Genomic DNA, 21,959 nt, shown 5'->3' with positions numbered 1-21,959 from the left:
GACAGAGAGCCGTGGGACTTGCAGTTTTCAGACTTCTGGGTTGAGATAGAAGATCACAGACGGGCGGGACTACAAGCATGCATGCGCCAATCATTTACTGGACACCTTCAAAGAAACAGTCTTACCCCAATATTTACTCTTGAACCCCTTTAACCCCTAATCCCCCATTCCTCAACACTCTATAATCCCCAACTCTTGTCTCTGCATTTGCAATATGATCTGTATTTATTTCTATAATAACTTACACAAAGTCAAGGGAGACGTATTATTGGATATAATTGAATAAAACAAACTAATATATTTGTATGATTGTAACCCTGGTCTGGTGAGAGTTTTTGTGTGTCATCTCTACAAACACACAACATCCATACAGTTTATATGAAGTCCTGTTTCCAGTTCTCATGATGCTTTGGGGACGTAAACAAGACATTTAACAGGACCATAGACTCAGTATTTTATTTATTTGATTTGATTTAAATGTATTTAACCAGGAAAACCACATTGAGATTAAGAATCTCTTTTACAAGAGTGTCCAGGCCAAGATCGGCAGCAGCACGTTCCAACAAAGTTCCAGACTAACAACACAGAATTCTAAAACAGGTCAGCATATCATGAATTTCAGAACAAAAGTCATCAGTCAATGCATTTACAAGCTGATGCATCTTCCTCAAATGCCTTCAGTCTGCATTTAAACACATTTAAAGAGACAATCTCACTCAAACCCAGGCTCTCCTGCAGCAGGTTCCAGGCTACAGGAGCAGCTTATCTAAAACCCTTTTTACCCATTTCAAGACGCACTCTGGTGACCGAAAGCAAAAACAAGTTGCGTGACCTGGCCGGAGATTGAAGCTTCAAGTACATTTTAAATGAATAAAATTGCATAAATACGAGGGGAAACAAGTTAAGAATCGCCTTATAAACAAGGACATGCTGTGATGTTGTCTACGGTTAGTTAATGCAAACCAGATTTGGATTTGACATTTTTTAAGCTAATATTTGTTTAAATTTGTATTAAATTAGCTGAAATAATTATGGTGAATCCGCTATGAGCAGTTTCTGTTAGCTTCATGGATGTACAGATGGCTTATACTGAATTACACTGAAACAGAGGCTACGGTCTAAACATGAGAAAACATCTCTGAGGTCTGGAGGAGCCCTTTATCTTTGTCTTTTATGAGGATTTATGGACGTCTATTTGGGATGGACCTTGATGGGACCCTCAGAGAGAGGAAGGTAAGTGAAGATGAGCCCGTGTTTTCTGTTTCAATGAGGTATATGACTCTGTGAAGATGTGTGAATTTGACAATAACTGCGGTGCGTGCTAGCTAAGACATGTAAATGAGGCTATAAATACCTGATGGCTGTCTGCCACCTCTGCTTCTGATGCTAACAGTTTTCACGCAACTATTTATAAACATACACCATCAGTCAAAAGTCTGAACACACCTTCTCATTCAATGTTTTTAATTTATTTTAATTATTTTCAACATTGTAGATTAATACTGAAGACATCAAAACTATGAAATAATCTGGTTTTACCATAATCTGGATTACAACAGTAGTCAAATAGGGCTATCCATTGTGTACTAACCCTACCTCTGAACAACACAACTGATGGTCTCAAACACATTAAGAAGGCAAGTCATTCTACAAATGAACTCTTGACAAGGCTCATGTTAATTAGAAACCATTCCAGGAGACCACTTCATGAAGCAGACTGAGAGAATACCAAGAGTGTGCAAAGCTGTCATGAAGGAAAAAGGGGGCTACTTTACAGAATCTAAAATATAAAACAGATTCTGCTTTGTTTAACACTTTTTTGTTAATTCAGTAATTCCATATATGTTCTTTCATAGTGTTGATGTCTTCAGTATTAATCTACAGTGTTTACAATCATTACAATAAATACAAACCCTTCAATGAGAAGGTGTTTCCAAACTTTTGACTGGTAGTGTATGGTGACCTTGAGTATTTGAAAAGGTTCCCATAAATAAAATGTATAAATATTATTATTATTATTATTATTATAATTATTATTATTATTATTATTATATAATTATAATTATAATTATAAATATTATTATTATAATAATTATTATATTATTATTAATATTATTATTATTATTATCATTATTATTATTAATATTATTATTATTAAAACAAAAAAACTAAAACTAAAAATAAATAAATATATAATAGTAAAAAGATACAAATAAATGAATGAAAAAGCTCCAATGCAGGAGGTCAACAAAAATAGAAGTAAATAAACTGAATGAAAGTGATGGAACAGATGAATCATCCGCTCCAGTAGAGCAATAAACCATAAATCATGGCAAATAAAGAAATACAGATAAAAAAAAGCATCAAGATCAATAAAAAGGTTATAAAGCAAGACTAAATCTCCTTAGAGAAAATAAAAACAGGTACAAAGATGTGGAGCAGTGAGATGACAGTAAATAAATTAGTAAATGAATAGATCAAACCAATACAAGACAGTGAATTAGGGAATCGAGAGGACTTGTGAACAAATGAATAGACCAAGAGCAATACAAAATAAAAATAAATAAATAAATTTAGAATTAAAAAATGCAATTAAATAGGACGTTTCAAAGTTGAGGGTATTATAAGTAAATTATAAAAGTATTATACAACATTTACATTTGAACCCTGACTTCAGAAGGGCCCCACCTGAGGATCTAAAGCTTCTCATATGGAGTCAACACCTCTGTACAATGTAACTTAGGGCACGACCCAGACAAGCTTTAAAAGTGATCAGTAGAATCTTAAAATCAACTCTACAACGGACAGGGAGCCAGTGGAGGGAAGCAAGGATAGTGATGTGATGTGGTCTGTTTAAACCAGTAAGAAGCCTAGCTGCTGCGTTTTTGACCAGTAGGAGGCGAGAGAGGGACTTTTGAGTTGTTTATGAATCCAAAATGGAATAAAACACCTACTTTAATAAAATAATAATGCAACAATTTTCATTTCTGTCCTTTAGTGTGACAGGATGAAGGACACAAAATATGATTTTATCTTTAAATATTTAAGAAATCTTTCAGTATTGCTTTAGGAGAAATATCAATCTTAACTCATATCAAAGTTGTCCAAGAAGGTCTCTTGATCCAACAATAAATATTATAATTGAACAATTCTTTGGACTAGTCAAGTGAGATTTATTTTTTACCTTAACATGTTTGGATTGAGGGACTCCTTTGAGGAAGACTGCAGGAAGTTTGTAGCCGAAACATGTCAAGGTAAAAAATAAATCACACCGGCCTGGTTAAAAGAACTGTTTAACTATCATATCAAAGTGGAATGATTTTCAAAAGTACTGAATTTTTTTTTTTTTATAGATATGTTTATTGATTTTTTTTTTCAACAACAAACATCACAGGGACGACTCCCTTAAAACAAACAAAAAAATATATAAAACAAAACAAAACAAAACACTTGGCTCACAAATCCAGCACACAATTGACATTTGAGAGGAGACCCGGGTAAGACTTCATCCTACAAACATATACATATATAGTCCTACACAAACCCCCTTACAAGAACAGAAGAAACGTTCACTCCAATATAAGACATAAAGGGCTCCCAAGTATTATGATATACATCGTCTTTAGAATGCAACACACACGTTAGGTAGTCAAGAGAGACATATTCAAGGATTAACTTATGCCACTGTGTTTTATTAGGGACTTTGTCTGTTATCCAGTTCAAGAGTATGCACTTCCTTTCACAAAATGTTAAAATATTCTAAAGATTTTTTAAATATTTGTTAGTAATATTTCGATTTTGTGTTCCAAGGAGCATACATAATGGGTCATTTTCTAGATTGGTGGATAAGATATTATTAATTTCTTGACCTATGAGGTGCCAGAATCTTTGTATTTTCCAGCAAGACCACAGACAGTGAGTTAGAGTAGCTACTTCTGTTTTACACTTCAGGCAGAGGGGGGAACCAGCAGCATTACATTTATGACGAAGTGAAGGGGACACATGAGCCCTGTGTAGTATTTTAAACTGAATAGATTTATTGCAAACACTCAAAGTTCCCGCGCTTTGCCAGACATCATCCCATTGGTTGTCTGTAATATCCACACTAAGTTCTCTCTCCCACGTCCGTCTCAAGTGAGTTGTACCTCCAGCACCGCACTCTCTCAGTACATTATAGAAAGACTTTATCGAGTTGCTCTGCTGTGATAAGAAAAGCTGTTTCTCTACACATGAAAAACTCTGATTAGAAAGAAGTGTAGTGTCCCTTTTAATGAAGTCCCTAACCTGTAAATAACGGAAGAAATCCTTATTCTGTATTTTATATTTTTGAATCAGTTGATTATAGGACATTGGCGTGGGCCCGTCAAAAAAAATCAACAAGACTAGAAAGTCCTTTAGATGCCCATCTTCGAAAACCATCATCATTTACTCCCGGCAGAAAATCCAGGTTATCACATATTGGAGTAAAAAAGTACTGAATTAATGAACTGCAAAGGTTGTCTTGCAATAATTAAAAACTTCAAACAAGTCCAATGAGTCATGGGGGTGAAAACATGTATATGAAAAAGATGTAATGTATAACTGATAATCAGTCATGCTGAATTAACATATCCAGTACAAAGATGTTATATATTTGGTCTGCTTTCCTTTCAGATGCACACAAATGTGAAAATCAGTAGGGAACTTTAGGAAAGTCACTATGGAACATCTTTTTTCAGCAAGTTACCTCTTTTCTGAATAAACATTGTTTTTTATTTGTAAAACACTGTACAGACCTGTGCTAGCTAGCCATGTGATGACTTGCATTTGTTAGCTAGGCTCAAATTTAGCTAGAAATTGTCACTACAGAAACATATTCTTAAGTTTCGGTTGTGACTTTGTATGATATCCATTTTCTGATATTGTTTTATAAGATACATCATTTGTATTATTTGTGTGTCTGCTATATGAGCTGATGCAATTTATTTTATTTATTATTAATTTTAACTCAAGTTAAATGTTCAAACAGACTATTCTATTGTGGTTACTTCAGTAACAATGAGATCACTACTGAAATATACAGTCACAACCGAAACATGAAACGTTTTCTCTCAAATTGAGAATATTGAGTTATTATTGATGGTGAGTTAATTTTCAATTTGAAATTAGTTTAATCCCTCTTATGCAATTTAGGAAGGAAAATCTGATTCAAATCAGAAAAAAATCTAATAAATAACGCATTAAATATTATTTTAAAAAAATTGTTTGTGGATAAAAATGTAAAAACCTTGGAATACAATTTTTAATAATGTATTTAAAAGAGGTGAAAACTGTACTATTTTAATCCATCAAAATATTTTTTATTTGGTCAGAATTTTTTTTCGGTAGTGACCAATTTTGGGAAAATGAAAATTCACAGAAACTCTAAAAATACAAAGTAAAAATTAAGTATACAAGTTCAAGAAGTACGTTCCTTAGATGTTTCACTCATGGGGGGGACGACCGGGTCAGTTGTCCCGGGTCCTGGGTCGAATGGGGGCCCAGAACTGGGTCCTGTATCAGTGAAAGTATTTGCTGGAATATTTTTTTTTTTTTTGTTTCCTTTTAAAAGTGTAATATTTGAGTGTCATAGTAAGCTTTCCCTTGTTTTATTTCCTAATTTTAAGTGACATATTGATCTAAAACAATTTCCCTCTCCCTTCATGTAAAAATGGTTTAGCCCATCGAGCCTATCACAGTGCGCGCATTCAAAGGTTTTCCCGCCAACCCCGCCCCATCCTGCTAACCCCGCCCATCCTGCTAACCCCGCCCCCTCACGTCTCCGGGTAACTGTCTTTCACTTTGACCTGTGGCAGAAATCAGGAGCAAAAACACGACAAGAGAAAAGAAGAGAAAATGTAAAGAAGGGTGTTTGGGAATTTATGGGCAATTTTTTTTTTAAAGTTGTGAAGTGGAAAGCGAAGTGACCCAGGATAATCCTCAACCAGGTAAGACCGTTACACACAGAGCCGGAGATGACGAGCAGATTTAGCCTAGCTTAAATGACCGTTAGCTTAAATGACTGTTAGCTCTTACAAACCAAACGTCCTCTCAGCTCAGTCTGAGAGAGGAGAGGAGAGACTCAGCTTGTAGATGACAGCGGAGCAGGTGACACAGGTGAGGCTTGTTAAGGCTGATTTATACTTCTGCGTCTCCCCTTCGCAGCAGGGGCTGACCTTTTTATTTACAGTCTATGGGGCTGACGCGGACATGTCCGTGTCGTGCAGCAATACTCCTCCTAAACGCTTGAGGGCAGTGTGGTCTCTCTGATAGCCGGTCGCCTGCTTCCGGTCCCGCTACAATCTCTGTTTACTTTTCCACAGAGATTCAGAGCGTGTTATGGTAATCTACAGCTGATACATGTTAATGTTTATCATACAGACATGATTACATGAAGAATAGAGAGGAGGAGAAGAAATACAAGGCCGATGAGCAGGGATCCCGGAAGTGCTGTAAATAAGGGGAATACAATGCCGCTGAGTGGACCAATCACAGAGCTTGCGGTCCGCGTCGATTCTACGGGTATGTCTGTGTTAGTATAAATCAGCCTTATTGTTACACAGGATTAGTTTTGGACCTTAAAAAATGTGCACCAAAGTTTTGAAATTCTCCACATGAGCGTTGAGTCTGATCAGAGCCAATGGCTTTGGTCTAAAGTGTTAACAGTCTAAAATTCAGGTGTCAATATACTTTTTTTTAAAGCTTCCGGGTTGAACTTTGATTACTTTATAGTTTAAACACAACATTAAGTTGTCCGACTTTTATTTAAAAGCCTCATATAAATGCATGTTTATCTGTATTGAGTAATAAGGTAAATAAAGACACAGGGAAGTAATTAAACTAATGCATTTTCAATATAATTAGATTTAGAGAGAGTGGGAACTTGGACTCTCTGCTGCAGTAAAATAAGACAACCATCTCTAATATTGACCAATAACCAAAGGAAAGTGTTTTTACAGAGACGTTATCACTCTTTTATTTAATCTGCTGACTGTCACTCTTCTCCGTGTTGTTTCTTTTTACCCATGAAAATAACTCCACCTGATAAGTGATGTATCTACTTTAACTTACCCCCTCACTTCTGTATTAAACAGTCATCTATCAGCGTTTGCTCTGGGAGAGATCCCATAATTTGAGTCACTGCCAATAGAGGCTTTATACACTCCCTAGCCACCGCTGATTTGATGTGCGACGCTGCCTGCTAGCTGTTAATAGTTAGCTTCTATGGTAATTAAATTGGAGGCAGGCCAAATGGCGGTGACAGTGGATCATAAATTAGGGTGGCGTGGATGGCCGATGAATGTGAGCGAGAGCAGAGTGGCATGAGGAGATGAGTGGAGGGATAAAGGGAGGATGGAGATGTTTTACTGCTATGGCCTTCAGAAAATACATCAGAGCAGGGCAATTAAACGGGTTGATCAACTTAGCGTTATATTGTTGGAATAATGGCCGTTGTATCACCTCTATATGTTCCGTTATCGCCGTGATGACTCGACAAGGTGGCCATGCATTTTTTAACATAAGGACACATTATATCACAACAGCAGAGGACAATGTGAGGAAACTTTCCCCTGTACTTATAGAATCAAACCCTCCTTTAATAGACCGTCAGGATGTGCAGGTAGCCTCTGTTAGCTCACTGATTGGTTTGGGCAGCTGATGAGAGCCATTGGTTTTTGGATGGTGATGTCACACAACACTTTGCACCATTTTTTAGGGCTGCTGGTTTAGTTGGTGGCTATACTTTGTTTACTGCATCATGATAAATTAAAACAATTTAATTTGAGGGTGGATGTCTGCAAAGAGATTAATTGCTGCACTTGTTTTCAGATGTTTGTCATCCTCAAAATACAGCCGACTAGTTCTAAAATTGTATTAATGCTTATTTATTCACAATATTTATTATTGTGAGGAACAAAGCAGGCACAAGACACATTAGTATTTTTGTATTTTACCCAAATCAAGAAAACCAAATTCAAAAACCAAAATTATAAGAAACAGGCCAATAAAAGAGGTCAACTGAAACCTATAAGACAAAACAATAAGTTGTGAATTAAAGAAACAGACCCAACACAATCAGACTAAAGGTGACTTATATAGTGGTTTGGTCTAACCAAGTCAATTATTAATTGAATAATCGCCGAATATCAATCAATCAATCAATCAATCAATCAATCAATCAATCTTTATTTGTATAGCCCCAAATCACAACAAGCGTTATCTCAAGACTCTTTTCCAAACAGAGCAGGTCTAGACCACTCTATGTCAAATTATGAACAGAGACCCAACACCAAGACAGGATAAGACTCAGTCTGACCCCACCTTAATCCACCATGAGCATTGCACCTCGCAGTATTTAGCTAGTTACAGCGGAGAGGACAAACTTCCTTTAACAGGCAGAAACCTCCAGCAGGACCAGACTCATGTTAGACAGACATCTGCTGAGACCGAGTTGGGTCTGGAAAGAGGGATAGAGGAGAATAAGAGAGAGAGGGAGCGGTGATAGTGATGAGACAAGTAGTAGTAGCTGTTGCTGCTGGAGTCCAGCACGTCGGGTCTGGAACATCCACAGCAGGAGGACGTCTACGGCAGCTCAGAGGAACCTACGAGACAAGGGAGCTCAGGGACTCCAGAAAGGTCTATGGTTAGTAACTTTAATGGGACAGGTAGAGTTAAAGTAAGTGATGAGGGGAAGGGGGTGAGATAGGATCACTGTGTGTCAGTGCGCCAGTTCCCCCGGCAGTCTAAGCCTATAGCAGCATAACTAAGAGCTGGTCCAAGCCTGATCCAGCTCTAACTATAAGCTTTATCAAAAAGGAAAGTTTGAAGCCTACTCTTAAAAGTAGAGAGGGTGTCTGCCTCCCGGACCCTGACTGGTAGATGATTCCAAAGGAGAGGTGCCTGATAATTGAAGGTTCTACCTCCCATACTACTTTTAGAGACTTTAGGTACGACCAGCAGGCCTGCATGTTGGGAGCGTAGAGTTCTAGAGGGGTAATAGGGCACTCTGAGCTCTTTAAGATACGTCGGTGAGATCTTGAAGAAAGGCCTCATATCAAATTAGTCTTTCCTTAAATTTAACATTCACTTTTTGTCTTCAGGACCTGCCTGGAACCCTACAAGAACCCCTGTGTGAACCTCATCCACAGTCTGAAAACAAGCTGTGTGTCAGTGGACTCTCATTGGGCATAGTAAACCCTGATGCACACTAACTGAGGGGGTGAACTGTGACACACACCCTCCCCTCCCTGAGTATGTAATTGGATCAGACAGCAGTTGGCCAGGCCAGCCTGACTGACAGACAACAACAGTGCGACCTGAACCAACCAAAACTTACTCTGAGAAGTTCCAGTCAGCTAAGCTGGGAAGGAAAAGAAGACCCCTTTGTGGATTAATCAACGCAGAAGAGGAGAGACTGTTTTCTGGATTTGAGGGGGTCACCATGAGGAGCCTGAATCTGCTCCTGCTGGCATGTTGCCTTTGTAGCCTGAGCACATTGGGAGGTAAGGAACAAGCTATCATATTATTCCCATGTAATCAAGTTGTGGTAATCATGCTCTGCTTCTTTGTGGGTTACTGCACTAATATCACCTGTTGAGACCCACATGGAGTACACAACACAACGTTAAGGTCACCTAGTCTTACCAGAACCAGATCAGGACCAAAAGCCACCAGAGGAAATGAACAGGAATAGTGTTGTGCTTCTCGGAGACATGTTGAGCTGTTATGTGAAATGAAAGGATGACATTACAGACCGACTTTAATCGCACTTACCTCTTTCTAATGCTAACGTTGCTCTAGTCTTCATGAATGGAAGTCCCTGCAGCCCTGACACTGAATAAGCCTACACACAGATATAGCAGCAAAATTATGTTGTGGTTACAACATCTACACAATGTGCACTGAGTGTAAGTTACACAACATTGACACTAAGACTAAGAATCTACAGTAAAGGCAGAAGATTTGTTAGTCTTTACTGAGACGCAGCATTACTTTGAGCTAACATGCTGACTCGAACATGCTAATATGCTGACTCTAACATGCTAACATGCTAATGTTTACTTGCTACTAACTGGAGTTGTCTGCAGGGTTTGCTAATTTACTGAGATACTAAAACTTTATTTGACACAGCAGCGCTCTGAGCTAAATGCTAAAAACTGTATGCATCATGCTAGCTGTTACATGCTAACATGCTTGAGTTGTATTAACTAGTTATGTTTGCTAACTTTTCAAATAAGTACTGAACAGTTTTAGAGTATTGCTTTTACTATATCAATCAATCAATCAATCAATCAATCAATCAATCAATCAATAGATCAATCAATCTTTATTTGTAAAGCGCCAAATCACAACAAACGTTATCTCAAGACTCTTTTACAAACAGAGCAGGTCTAGACCACTCTATGTTAAATTATGAACAGAGACCCAACACCAAGACAGGATAAGACTCAGTCTGACCCCACCTTAATCCACCATGAGCATTGCACCTCGCAGTATTTAGTTAGTTACAGCGGAGAGGACAAACTTCCTTTAACAGGCAGAAACCTCGAGCAGAACCAGACTCATGTTAGACACACATCTGCTGAGACAGAGTTGGGTCTGGAAAGAGGGATAGAGGAGAATAAGAGAGAGAGGGAGCGGTGATAGTGATGAGACGAGTAGTAGTAGCTGTTGCAGCTGGAGTCCAGCACGTCCGTATCAGCTGGAGTCTGGAACGTCCACAGCAGGAGGACGTCTACGGCAGCTCAGAGGAACCTACGAGACAAGGGAGCTCAGGGACTCCAGAAAGGTCTATGGTTAGTGACTTTAATTTTGACAGGGAGAGTTACAGTTGAGAGATACAATCGTGGATGAAGTGGGCAACCAGTAAGAGTAAGTTGGGAATGACATTTAAGCAAAGGCCAGAGGTTTGGAATTTTCTATGTTGCTGTAATCACGTATCTGTGTGGTAAGCCCTGATCTGCCAGAGTCCCATATACACTGAACAGCAACGCATGGTGAGTTACTGCAGAGGTTCCCAAACTTTTCAGCCTGTGACCCCCAAAATATAGGTACCAAGACTTGTGACCCCCACAGCCCCTCAAAGTGATTTAATGTGGCTTCATTTAGCTGGTCTGTAGAAAATGACCCTACCTATATGAGCATGCGTCTGTGTTTCCTGTGCTGTTATGAATGAACCTGCTGCTACTGATGCTTTTGATAATTAACTGTTCACTAACCCTAAACTTAGGAGTCATCTGGAAACAAAGAAAGGCAGAAAACTCATTACATTTTCTATTTTCAAGGTTTTATTTCAAGTTTAGCTTCTGTTTGTGTCGATGTTTTTTACTATAACATGTAAAATGTACTATTTTAAGATGACTTTTAAAAAAGCCCATTCTGGAATACATCTCATGACCCCCCCACTAAATTTGATTTAGAGGAAAAAAAACACATTTGTCATTATTTAGACATGGAAAGTTTTTTAAATGATTAAACGATAATTGATCGTTAACATTTCCAAAGATCAATCACGCAAAATACTTGAAATGTACATCCCTAATTCAAAGAGAATTAGGGATCTTATTTGTTTTAATATTTCATACTTTCATTTTGGAATCCTTTCCTTTCCATTTCTTTAGAATTGTTCTGAAATTTTCCAACAAGGCAATTTTGTAAAGTCATTTTGAGTTTTTTTGAGGTGCTGAAAAAAAGTGTGCAGTGGTTTTATTTGAATTACAACACACCTTCACAATGAAAAGTGATTACTTTGTTTACAAAGAAATATAAGAGAACAAATATATATTGCAACTCTCCATATCTGAGAATTGAAATAAACTAATAGTTATTTAAATTTTGAGTTCAATCCAGTTTTCTTGAAAATCATTAGAGAATCGTGAGTGAATCGTATCGTGAACCAAGAATCGGGATTCAAATGGAATCATGGGTTGAGTGGATCCTTACATTCCTACTGCTGGGCTTTGGGAAGTCTGAGGATATTTCACCCACAACCAAAAAATACAAATGATCCAGCAGAAGTTGAAGGACATGTTGAGGAAAGATTAATTCAGTCAATGCAAATTTGAGTACCAAATCTAATGGGAGTGCAAGTATATTCAATTTTAATCAATATACAGTCAGGCAGAAGTGTTGGATTAGATTGAGCACTCAACTAACCTACATTGCATCAATGTGGTCCAAACACATATTGAGATCCTTTAAAAATCAATCCCTGCTGATAAAAAATGTAACCTTTAATTGTATTGGATAAAAGCTAAATCAAGTAGGGCCTGCATTCAGTTAGATAGTCAAACAATCAAAGGTGTAGTGGAACTAGGACAGGAATAAGAGACAGTCAAAGTATCATGAGAACCATTGAAAGCAGATATTCCTCAGAGAAATCAAAGGCTGTCTTGTCCTCCGGCGATAGATTTAATCACCTACCACTAGTACCTGCAAGAGAACGCTGCACTCCAACCACTCAAAGAAAGATACAGCTCATATTAAACTTTACTCCTGTCATTGTCTGTTTTTAAAATCCTGTTTATAACTCCTCAGCAAGTGCACTCGCTTGTACTCAGGGCCGTTATCATGTCATAAACCAGCTAAAGGAGCATGTGTCTTTTTGAAAATCCTTTTGGGTGTTTTATTGAAGATGTTTCAATCCGCCTCTCTATTTTATTACCATCAGTCCATTGAGTGAAAGCATCCCTTGTATCTGCAGGATCTGGCCTCATCAGATCATCAGTGTTACTTTATCTGACTTATCTACCCGAGTCATTTCAGGGAAGAAATGCTAAACTCCAGCTGTTTACAACAACCCGGCAGCCTCGGCCATCAGCAGCCATGCTTCCCTGTGCCTGGCTAATGGGGGCGCCTTGCTTGGTGATCGCTGTCATTTATTCCTGTCAGGTCAGATCCTGCCGGGCCCACAGCTATGCCAAACGTGATGAATGCTGCGTCACTGGAGCTGCTGATTATAAATGCTTTTAACCTTCCAACACTGAGGGGAGAAAAATTGTTGGAAGTCAGAGTGAATATGTGGTGGAGTGTAAAGCGTTTGGTGAGGGGTGCTTCCACTTCTTTACAGACACTGGATATTAATGCTGTCTTCTGGCAATGCACATCCAATGAGCTCAAATAGAACTTGATAGAATAGATTATATATTTCTTTTTATTTTTTTTATTGTGCATGAAATGTGCTTTACAAGGAAAGGGTGACCAAGTGAAAGTAGACAGAATGACAAGTAAACAAGGCACAAATATGGACAACATAAAAAAACAGACAAAGAAGTGATGATAATAAATAATAATAATAATAATAATAATAATAATGATAATAATAATAATGATAATAATAATAATAATGATAATAATAATAATAATAACAATAATAATAATAATGATAATAATAATATTGATAATAATAATAATGATAATAATAATAATAATAATAATAATGATAATAATAATAATAATAATAATAATAATAATAATAATGATAATAATAATAATAATAATAATAATAATGATAAGAGGAAAACCAAGGCAAAAGACAAACAACTAAAAAATAAATAAAATTGATGCTTATAAAAAAAGGATTAGAAATAACCTATAATAACTAAGCAATGAAAGAGGGAGAAACAAAATAATAGGAATGTAAATAAATATGTTGTTTATTTATTTATTTTTATAAGTGTTTATATTATTATCTATTTGTTTATGTATTTATTTCTTGTATTAACCCCTTGAAATTAACAATTAGGAAACTGTCATCCAGCCTTCCATCCATCTCTGTATTTTATTAATAAATATCTGATCATGTACGTGAAACTAAAACAAAGGTTAAGGCTATAGCCTCTGTACATGGGGCGCACACTTAAGGTGCATTTCGACCAAGAGTTCCAGGGTCTTTTAGCCCCCAGAAATACTTCACCCTGAACTAAAAGGTTCCTGTGCCCCCATTGTTGTCTGCGTTTCAACCACGGGCTGAAGTCCCGGGTAGATTGTGTAAATCAGGCCAGTGACGTATGGAGAAAAAAAAAGTAAATGCACTACACCACCAGACCAGTAGAGGGCAGTAAAACAAAGAGGAATGCCATTCATCACAGATGACACCATAGAAGCAGACGGACAGGCAGGTATCATTATGAGCAACACAACAGTTAGCCTGTTAGCATGAAGAGACTCAGCTGGTGCTGTTTTAGATGGTGCTATATTTCATCACAGATGGATTCACTGAATCAACACGTGAGAGGAGATAAGCACGAGTAGCAAAGACGTTTCAACACGGCTTTAAAATCCTTTTGAACTCAAAAAGCCGTGGCAGAGATCGGACAGTGTTTTGGTTTAAACAGCGACCCTTTTAACTGGAGACTTTCAGCCGGATGCATCCCTCATAAACGTCTTTAGACCATCATTAAATATCTGATGAGGATATTTTGAAATCTTAATAAAAACTAAACTAGTTTGCATTCCCAGGAACTCCCTCTGTGTTTCAACAGCTGTGTAAACTCCACAAACACTGACACGTTCAGCTGAAGGTCTCCAGTTTACAGGGTCACTTTTAAAACCGTAACACCGGGAGAGACGCATTCACGGTGGGCTGAGAGAAGACTACTGTTACAAGCTGCTAAATCAAGAGAATCACAGCTTCTTCTTTTGAAAAGTACACACACATACAAAAAAGATAGAACAAATCAAAACTAATGAAAGAAAGAGAAATCAAGTGAATCACAGATGTGTGTGATGTTATTGTGGACGGAGGGAGGAATAAAAACACTGAGGTTAATCTACCAATCAGACACGTTCAGCATTGCAGGCCCCGCCCCCCGAAAGTCCTGGGTCCTTTGAAAAGTACTACCCCCCTAACAGGGCCTTTTTAGGGGGGAGATTATCTACCCTGAACTAAATTTAGACCCTGGTTCCACCGGGCGAAACACAGAAAAACGCTGTGTGAACGGGTGTTAGACTCTTATGACGGGATCAGGAGGTCGTTCCGTTGACGTTGATGATATCTGTTTCCGGACATCTGTAAACTGGACTAATCTGGCTACCTCTCGCTGAGCGACACATCCTCCTGCATTAACTAATTCCGTGAAGCATCTGCTCACTGTGCACTATTGACTCAGACGCTGAGCTGCAGGGCTCATTGTTACTCATATCTGAATGCACAGCGCACCTTGGCTGCCAGTCAGTAAGCTTCACCCCCACTTGTCATCAGAGTGATGGGTTTTGCAAAGAACACCCAGCAGAAACTTTAGTTAAAAGTGTTTGGGTTTGAATAATAAGCAGAGAAAGAGGCCAGTAATAGAAGGTTTGAATTGAAATGGACACTCAGGCTTTTGTAGCCGTGAATGAATGAACAATCTGATTGCTATTTGGTTGATATGAAGACAAGACGGACAGAAAAGGGTTTTATATCTGAAGTTATGTCTGAACCTGTCATGTAAGCCTTCTCTCCATATGTCACTCAGGTTCAACTGATGTTGAGAAGACACTACTGAAGACGCTCTTCACCAACTACAACGTGAAGGTGCGGCCGGCAGAGAAACCTGATCAGAGAGTGGTGGTCCGCATCGGTATGATCCTCTCCTCCTTCGTCGGACTGGTGAGACCCTAACCCATATTTACAGATAAACATACACAACCAGGTCTTAAAGAAACCTTTATTCACTTGGAATGAGACTTTCATATCAATCAATCTTTATTTGTATAGCGCCAAATCACAACAAATGTTATCCTCAGACACTTTACAAACAGAGCAGGTCTAGACCACTCTATGTTCTGTTATTAACAAAGACCCAACATCAAGACAGGATAAGATCCAGTCCCATCTTACAGACAGGACTCAGTCTGATCTCATCTTAATCCACCATGAGCAGAGCACTTTGCAGCATTTAGCAAGTTACAGTGGCAAGGACAAACTTCCTTTAACAGGCAGAAACCTCCAGCAGGACCAGACTCATGTTAGACACACATCTGCTGAGACCGTGTTGGAGAGAGGGATAGAGGGAGATGAAGAGAGAGAGAGATGAAGAGAGAGAGAGATGAAGATGAAGAGAGAGAGAGATGGAGAGAGAGAGAGAGATGGAGGGAGATGGAGGGAGAGAGAGGATAGTGATGAGTAGTAGTACCTGTTGCCGCTGGAGTCCAGCACGTCCGTATCAGCTGGAGTCTGGAACGTCCACAGCAGGAGGACGTCTACGGCAGCTCAGAGGAACCTACGAGACAAGGGAGCTCAGGGACTCCAGAAAGGTCTATGGTTAGTAACTCTAATGGGACAGGGAGAGTTAAAGTAAGGGATGAGGGGTTTGGGGAGGGGGGGTAGGATCCCAGTGTGTCAGTGCGCCAGTTCATCCTGCAGTCTAAGCCTATAGCAGCATAACTGAGAGCTGGTCCAAGCCTGAGCCAGCTGGAGGGTGTAATTACAGGTTTATTTATATCAAATTTTCATCAAACATTTGTCATATTTATACTGGGTCTGCTCCGTGGCGTTTCGGCTACTTCTTTGATCCGGCAGGTCAGAGTCCTCTGGATCAGGTACACAAGACTTCTATTGTTGCCGGGTGCCGGAGCATGACGCATAAATCTGAACAGAGCAGATGGAGCGGGACAGGAAGTCAGGTTTCACCAAAACAAAATGAAAACATCCGGTTAATTTTCAGAATAAAACACTCTGTGTTATCACCAGATCGTATTTCACTTAACTACAACAACAAACCAAAGTCATGATGAGCGGAGCCAGGCCTGGAGTCAACAGGTCAGAGGTTTTCAGAGGACCAGAAAGACAACATGGATGAGGAGAGGAGGAGGAGAATCCTTTATTCATTCATTACCGCGGGTAAACCTCGGTCACATGACTCCAGCTGCCCGGGGTACCGCAGCGGATCAGAGACAGACCGAACACGGATCTGGTGGAAGTCCTGTGTTAGGTTGCAAACAGATTTCATGTGAACTGTTGTTGTAAGATTTTAGGTTCACTTCACCCTACAAAAGCTATGAAACAGAAAAACTTACCACAAGTAGGTTGGTTGAGTGTGGCGTCAGAATACGATTTTTTCAAGGAGCTTCATGTGACAGTGAGGACATGAAACCTTCTGGGACGCCTGTGTCTCCCATGCCTCCTCTCTTTTATTACATGACATTTCACTGACATTCTCTGAGTTTCATTACTGTAACATCTGACGAGCCTTTGCCTCGGGAGCAGCTCTACCTCTGATAGATACATATTTAAAAATCCAGACTGATTTTCACAGACAGATGTCTCCATAAAATCTTTAAGCAACCCCCCCCCCCCCCCCCCCCCCCCCCCCCTCCATGCTCGGGACCAATGTACTCCCTGAAGTCCCACATGACAGGAGGACAACATTTGGCAGTCTCAGCATAAAAGAGAGCACGAAGTGTGGTGGTAGTTTTTAATTCACAGCGCTGAGGGCCACTGAAACAAAAAGTCATGCTTCTTTAGTGAGGTACTCCTGGTTCAGACTGTACAACACCTTGAAAATAGAGCACATACACACACTACTTTTCACACACACCATTATTTGAATTCCCCTCAGCATTTCCTCTGCAGTACATGTATGCACAACCACCCCCCCCCCACACACACACACATGCACCTGTATGTGTCACATTTGCATACACAGCTATACTGAGCATGCTCCTTACACCGACACTCAAGGTCAGTCTCACACCGGAGAGGGAGTCACATGGGGCTGATAAGTTCTGGAGTGGAACGATCTTGAAAACTGACCCACTTGGATGCTCAGCCCCCCTCAGCCCAGAACTGTTCAGCTGGATAACAGCAGCGTTATTATTACCACCCCCCTACCAGGGGTGAATACAAAGAGTTACAGGAAATATAGGTGATGAGAGGTGTGTGTGTGTGTGTGTGTGTGTGTGTGTGTGTGTGTGTGTGTGTGTGTGTGTGTGTGTGTGTGTGTGTGTGTGTGTGTGTGTGTGTGTGTGTGTGTGTGTGTGTGTGTGAGGGTGAGAGAAAGAGGGAGATGAGTTAAGTCAACCTCCCTCTACCCGGACCCCCCTCCCTGTTCATGCCCCAGCTGTCTCCCTGACATTCCTCCAAGTGTTTTAAATAGCAGGCCAGGTTCAGGGAAGCTCCGCCTTCATGCTGAATACACAATCACACGCACGCACGCACACACGCACGCATGCACGCACACACTCTTTATGTGAGGGTCCAGACAAACATCTTTAACAAATCTTACCTCATGAACTCTGTCCTAGAAGAAGTTGGTGTGTGTCCATCTCTGTCAGGCATGCCAGTCAGTGGACTCAGCTGTTCAGTCTGCAGGGTTAGAGTTACTGTTGACAAAGAGAGGCTGTGTTTCAAGCATGTAATGTAGTTCTAACTCCTAATGTAACGTTCATTATTAATCATATTGCACTAAAGTATAGGTTTGATCATTATTCAGCTTTATATCATATAAGTGTTATTACAAAGGCTAAAGTGACAGTTCAGACACCACTGATCTTTTCAATAATAATAATAATAACTTTACTTATATAGCACCTTTAGACAGACAGGGAGGAGGAATTTTAACAATGCATTCAATAAATAAAAAGTTTAGTACTCAAGTAAGTTTACTTTGTTATTGTCCATCACTGGTTTTAGCACATTGTCCACTTTTTACCTCATTGTCAGTAAATTACAAACAAGGTAGGAACACGGCTCTTGAAGCTAGTTTAGCAGAATGTAGTAGTAGGTGTAGCACACCTTAAATGCCTTCTCTACTTGTGAGCAGTGATAGACAGTAACAAAGTAAATTTACTGGAGTACTGTACTTGAGTACAGTGTTTGAGTATCTGTAATAATAATAATAATACTTTTTATTTAGAAGCGCCTTTCAAAGCACTCAAGGTCGCTTTACAGACAGATAAAAAACACAGTAAATAAAAGAACACGATAAGATAAATAAAAACAACAAGCAAAGTAACACCAAGTTAAAAATGAAGCAGTGGAAATTAAGCGGGGAATGCAGTTTGAAACAGATGGGTTTTGAGTTTTGATTTGAAGAGGGGTAGTGAGTCAGAGTTTCGGATGTCCGGTGGGAGTGAGTTCCAGAGTTGGGGAGCAGAGCGACTGAAAGCTCTGCTCCCCATGGTGCTGAGACGGGCAGAGGGCACAGAGAGGTGGAGGGAGGAGGAAGACCTGAGGGAGCGAGAGGGGGTGACGATGTGGAGGAGATCAGAGAGATACAGGGGGGAGAGGTTGTGGACGGCCTTGAATGTGTACAGGAGGATTTTGAAATTGATTCTGAGTTTGACCGGTAGCCAGTGGAGCTGCTGGAGGATGGAGGTGATGTGGTGAAAGGAGGGGGTTCTAGTGATGATGCGGGCTGCAGAGTCTTGGACCAGTTGAAGTTTATGGAGGGATTTGTGAGGGACACCGAAGAGGAGTGAGTTACAATAATCGATACGGGAGGTGACAAGACTGTGGACCAGGATAGCAGTGGTGTGAGGGGTGAGAGAGGGGCGGAGGCGGTTGATGTTGCGGAGGTGGAAATATGCAGACCAGGTTATGATATTGATGTGAGAGTTGAAAGAAAGCGAGCTGTCGAGGATGACACCCAGACTCTTTACCTGGGGGGAGGGGGACACTGTTGAACTGTCTATGGTGAGGGAGAAACTGTCGGCTTTGGATAAGGTGGATTTGGTGCCTATAAGGAGGAGTTCTGTTTTATTGCTGTTGAGTTGAAGGAAGTTGGAGGTGAACCAGGACTTGATCTCAGAGAGGCAGAGGGTGAGGGAGGAGGGTGGGAGAGTGGAGTCGGGCTTGCTGGAGAGGTAGAGCTGGGTGTCATCCGCGAAGCAGTGGAAGTGAATGCCAAATTTGCGGAAGATATTGCCAAGTGGGAGAAGGTAGGTGATGAAGAGGAGGGGCCCCAGGACAGAGCCCTGGGGCACACCTGAAGTGACGGGGGAGGGATGTGAAGTGAAGGATTTGAGTTGGATGAACTGAGTGCGGCCCGTGAGGTAGGAGTGAAACCAGTGCAGGGGGGTGTCAGTGATGCCTATGGAGGAGAGTCTATTGAGGAGTATGGGGTGAGAAATGGTGTCGAAGGCCGCACTCAAACCGAGGAGGATGAGGATGGAGATGAGACCGGAATCAGCTGCCATGAGGAGGTCGTTAGTTATCTTGAGGAGGGCTGTTTCTGTACTGTGACGGGGATGGAAACCGGACTGGAATTGTACTTTACTTGAGTATTATTTTTCGGTGAACTTCTTACTTTGACTCCATTTAAAGACAAATCTCATCCTTTTGACTCCTCTACATTTCTATCAGTGCTCTAGTTACTCTCTACTTTATCTTTGAAGTCAGCTGATGAGTCTTCTTTTCAGAAATCAGATCCCAAAGACCGTAAACTGTTGGTGTTCTTGTGTTTGGTTTGTCTCAGTGGTGTAGCCGTACCTGGGTTGAGCGTAGATCAAACGTTCTTCAGATCAGTGCGTTCATGTAGTCGTGGTGATGATGGCTATGACTGAGGAGGATGATGATTCTCTACCTGAGAACCACGGCCATATTTTAAACCCACGTTTGAGCTTTTGAAATAAAGAATGATTGTTTGTATTGTTGTAAATCTCTGATGTGTTTACCACACAAACTTCATCACAGCCTCCAAAACATCAGCATCTAACCTGAGAAAGCATGTGGAGGTCTGGAGCTAACACACTGCTTTGATTCCAGATGAACATTGTAAACTTGTCTGTGCTTGTAGTAACTTAGTTTAGATTTCATGGTAGACTCTTTAGATATGAAATCATGTTTTCTAGAGAAACAGAACGGAGCAGAATGTTCACCCATGCATTCTTGACTGACCTCATGCTTTGTGAAAATACGTTTAGAGATATTTTAAAAAGTACTTTGAATACTTCAGTATTTTTAAAATCAAGTACTCCAGGACTTTAACTCAAGTCAGAATCTGACTGAACAACTTTCACTTGTATTGGAGGAATGTTTGACCAGGAGGATCTACAGTCCTGGCCAAAAGTTTTGAGAATGACACAAATATTACATTTTCACAAAGTCTGCTGCTTCAGGGTTTTTAGGTGTTTTTGTCAGATGTTTCTATGGTATAATGAAATACAATTAGAAGCATTTCATAAGTATCAAAAGCTTTTATTGAGAATTACACAGAATTCATGCAATAAGTCAATATTTGCAGTGTTGACCCTTCTTTTTCAAGACCTCTGCAATTCTCCCTGGCATGCTGTCAATCAACTTCTGGACCAAATCCTGACTGATGGCAGTCCATTCTTGCATAATCAATGCTTGGAGTTTGTCAGAATTTGTGGGTTTTTGATTGTCCACCCGCCTCTTGAGGATTGACCACAAGTTCTCAATGGGATTAAGATCTGGGGAGTTTCCTGGCCAAGGGCCCAAAATCTTAATGTTTTGTTCCCCGAGCCATTTTGTTATGACTTTTGCTTTATGGCAAGGTGCTCCATCATGCTGGAAAAGGCATTCTTCATCACCAAACTGCCCTTGGATGGTTGGGAGAAGTTGCTCTGGGAGGACGTTCTGGTACCATTCTTTATTCATGGCTGTGTTTTTAGGCAAGACTGTGAGAGAGCCCACTCCCTTGACCGAAAAGCAACCCCACACATGAATGGTCTCAGGATGCTTCACTGTTGGCAAGAGACAGGACTGATGGTAGCGCTCACCTCGTCTTCTCCGAGCAAGCCTTCCTCCAGATGCCCCAAACAATCGGAAAGGGGATTCATCAGAGAAAATGACTTTACCCCAGTCCTCAGCAGTCCAGTCCCTGTACCTTCTGCAGAATATCAGTCTGTCCCTGATGTTTCTACTGGAGAGAAGTGGCTTCTTTGCTGCCCTCCTTGACACCAGGCCTTCCTCCAAAAGTCTTCGCCTCACTGTGCGTGCAGATGCACTCACACCTGGCTGCTGCCATTCCTGAGCAAGCTCTGCACTGGTGGTGGCC

General features: G+C 40.2%; 1 protein-coding gene across 5 annotated transcripts in view; it reads left to right on the top strand.

The window, feature by feature from the left end:
• Positions 1-5,772: 5,772 nt before the first annotated feature.
• Positions 5,773-21,959, top strand: part of chrnb1l (cholinergic receptor, nicotinic, beta 1 (muscle) like) — a 118,138-nt gene continuing 101,951 nt past the window's right edge. For 2 of the 5 annotated variants that reach the window (XM_034676560.1, XM_034676555.1), the window contains exons 1-3: positions 5,781-5,966; positions 9,120-9,521; positions 15,474-15,607. In XM_034676560.1, coding sequence (XP_034532451.1) covers positions 9,461-9,521; positions 15,474-15,607 — 195 coding nt within the window. In that variant the 5' untranslated portion in view covers positions 5,781-5,966; positions 9,120-9,460. Of the gene's footprint in view, positions 5,967-6,404; positions 6,541-9,119; positions 9,522-15,473; positions 15,608-21,959 lie in introns of those variants that run through there. The other 3 variants (XM_034676558.1, XM_034676559.1, XM_034676556.1) reach the window with 3 other exon arrangements.

This window comes from Notolabrus celidotus, chromosome 23 (assembly GCF_009762535.1).
Source record: "Notolabrus celidotus isolate fNotCel1 chromosome 23, fNotCel1.pri, whole genome shotgun sequence".
Taxonomy (NCBI): Eukaryota; Metazoa; Chordata; class Actinopteri; order Labriformes; family Labridae; genus Notolabrus; species Notolabrus celidotus.
Note: the sequence above shows the minus strand (reverse complement) of the source record. Positions and strands in the feature narration are given on the sequence as shown.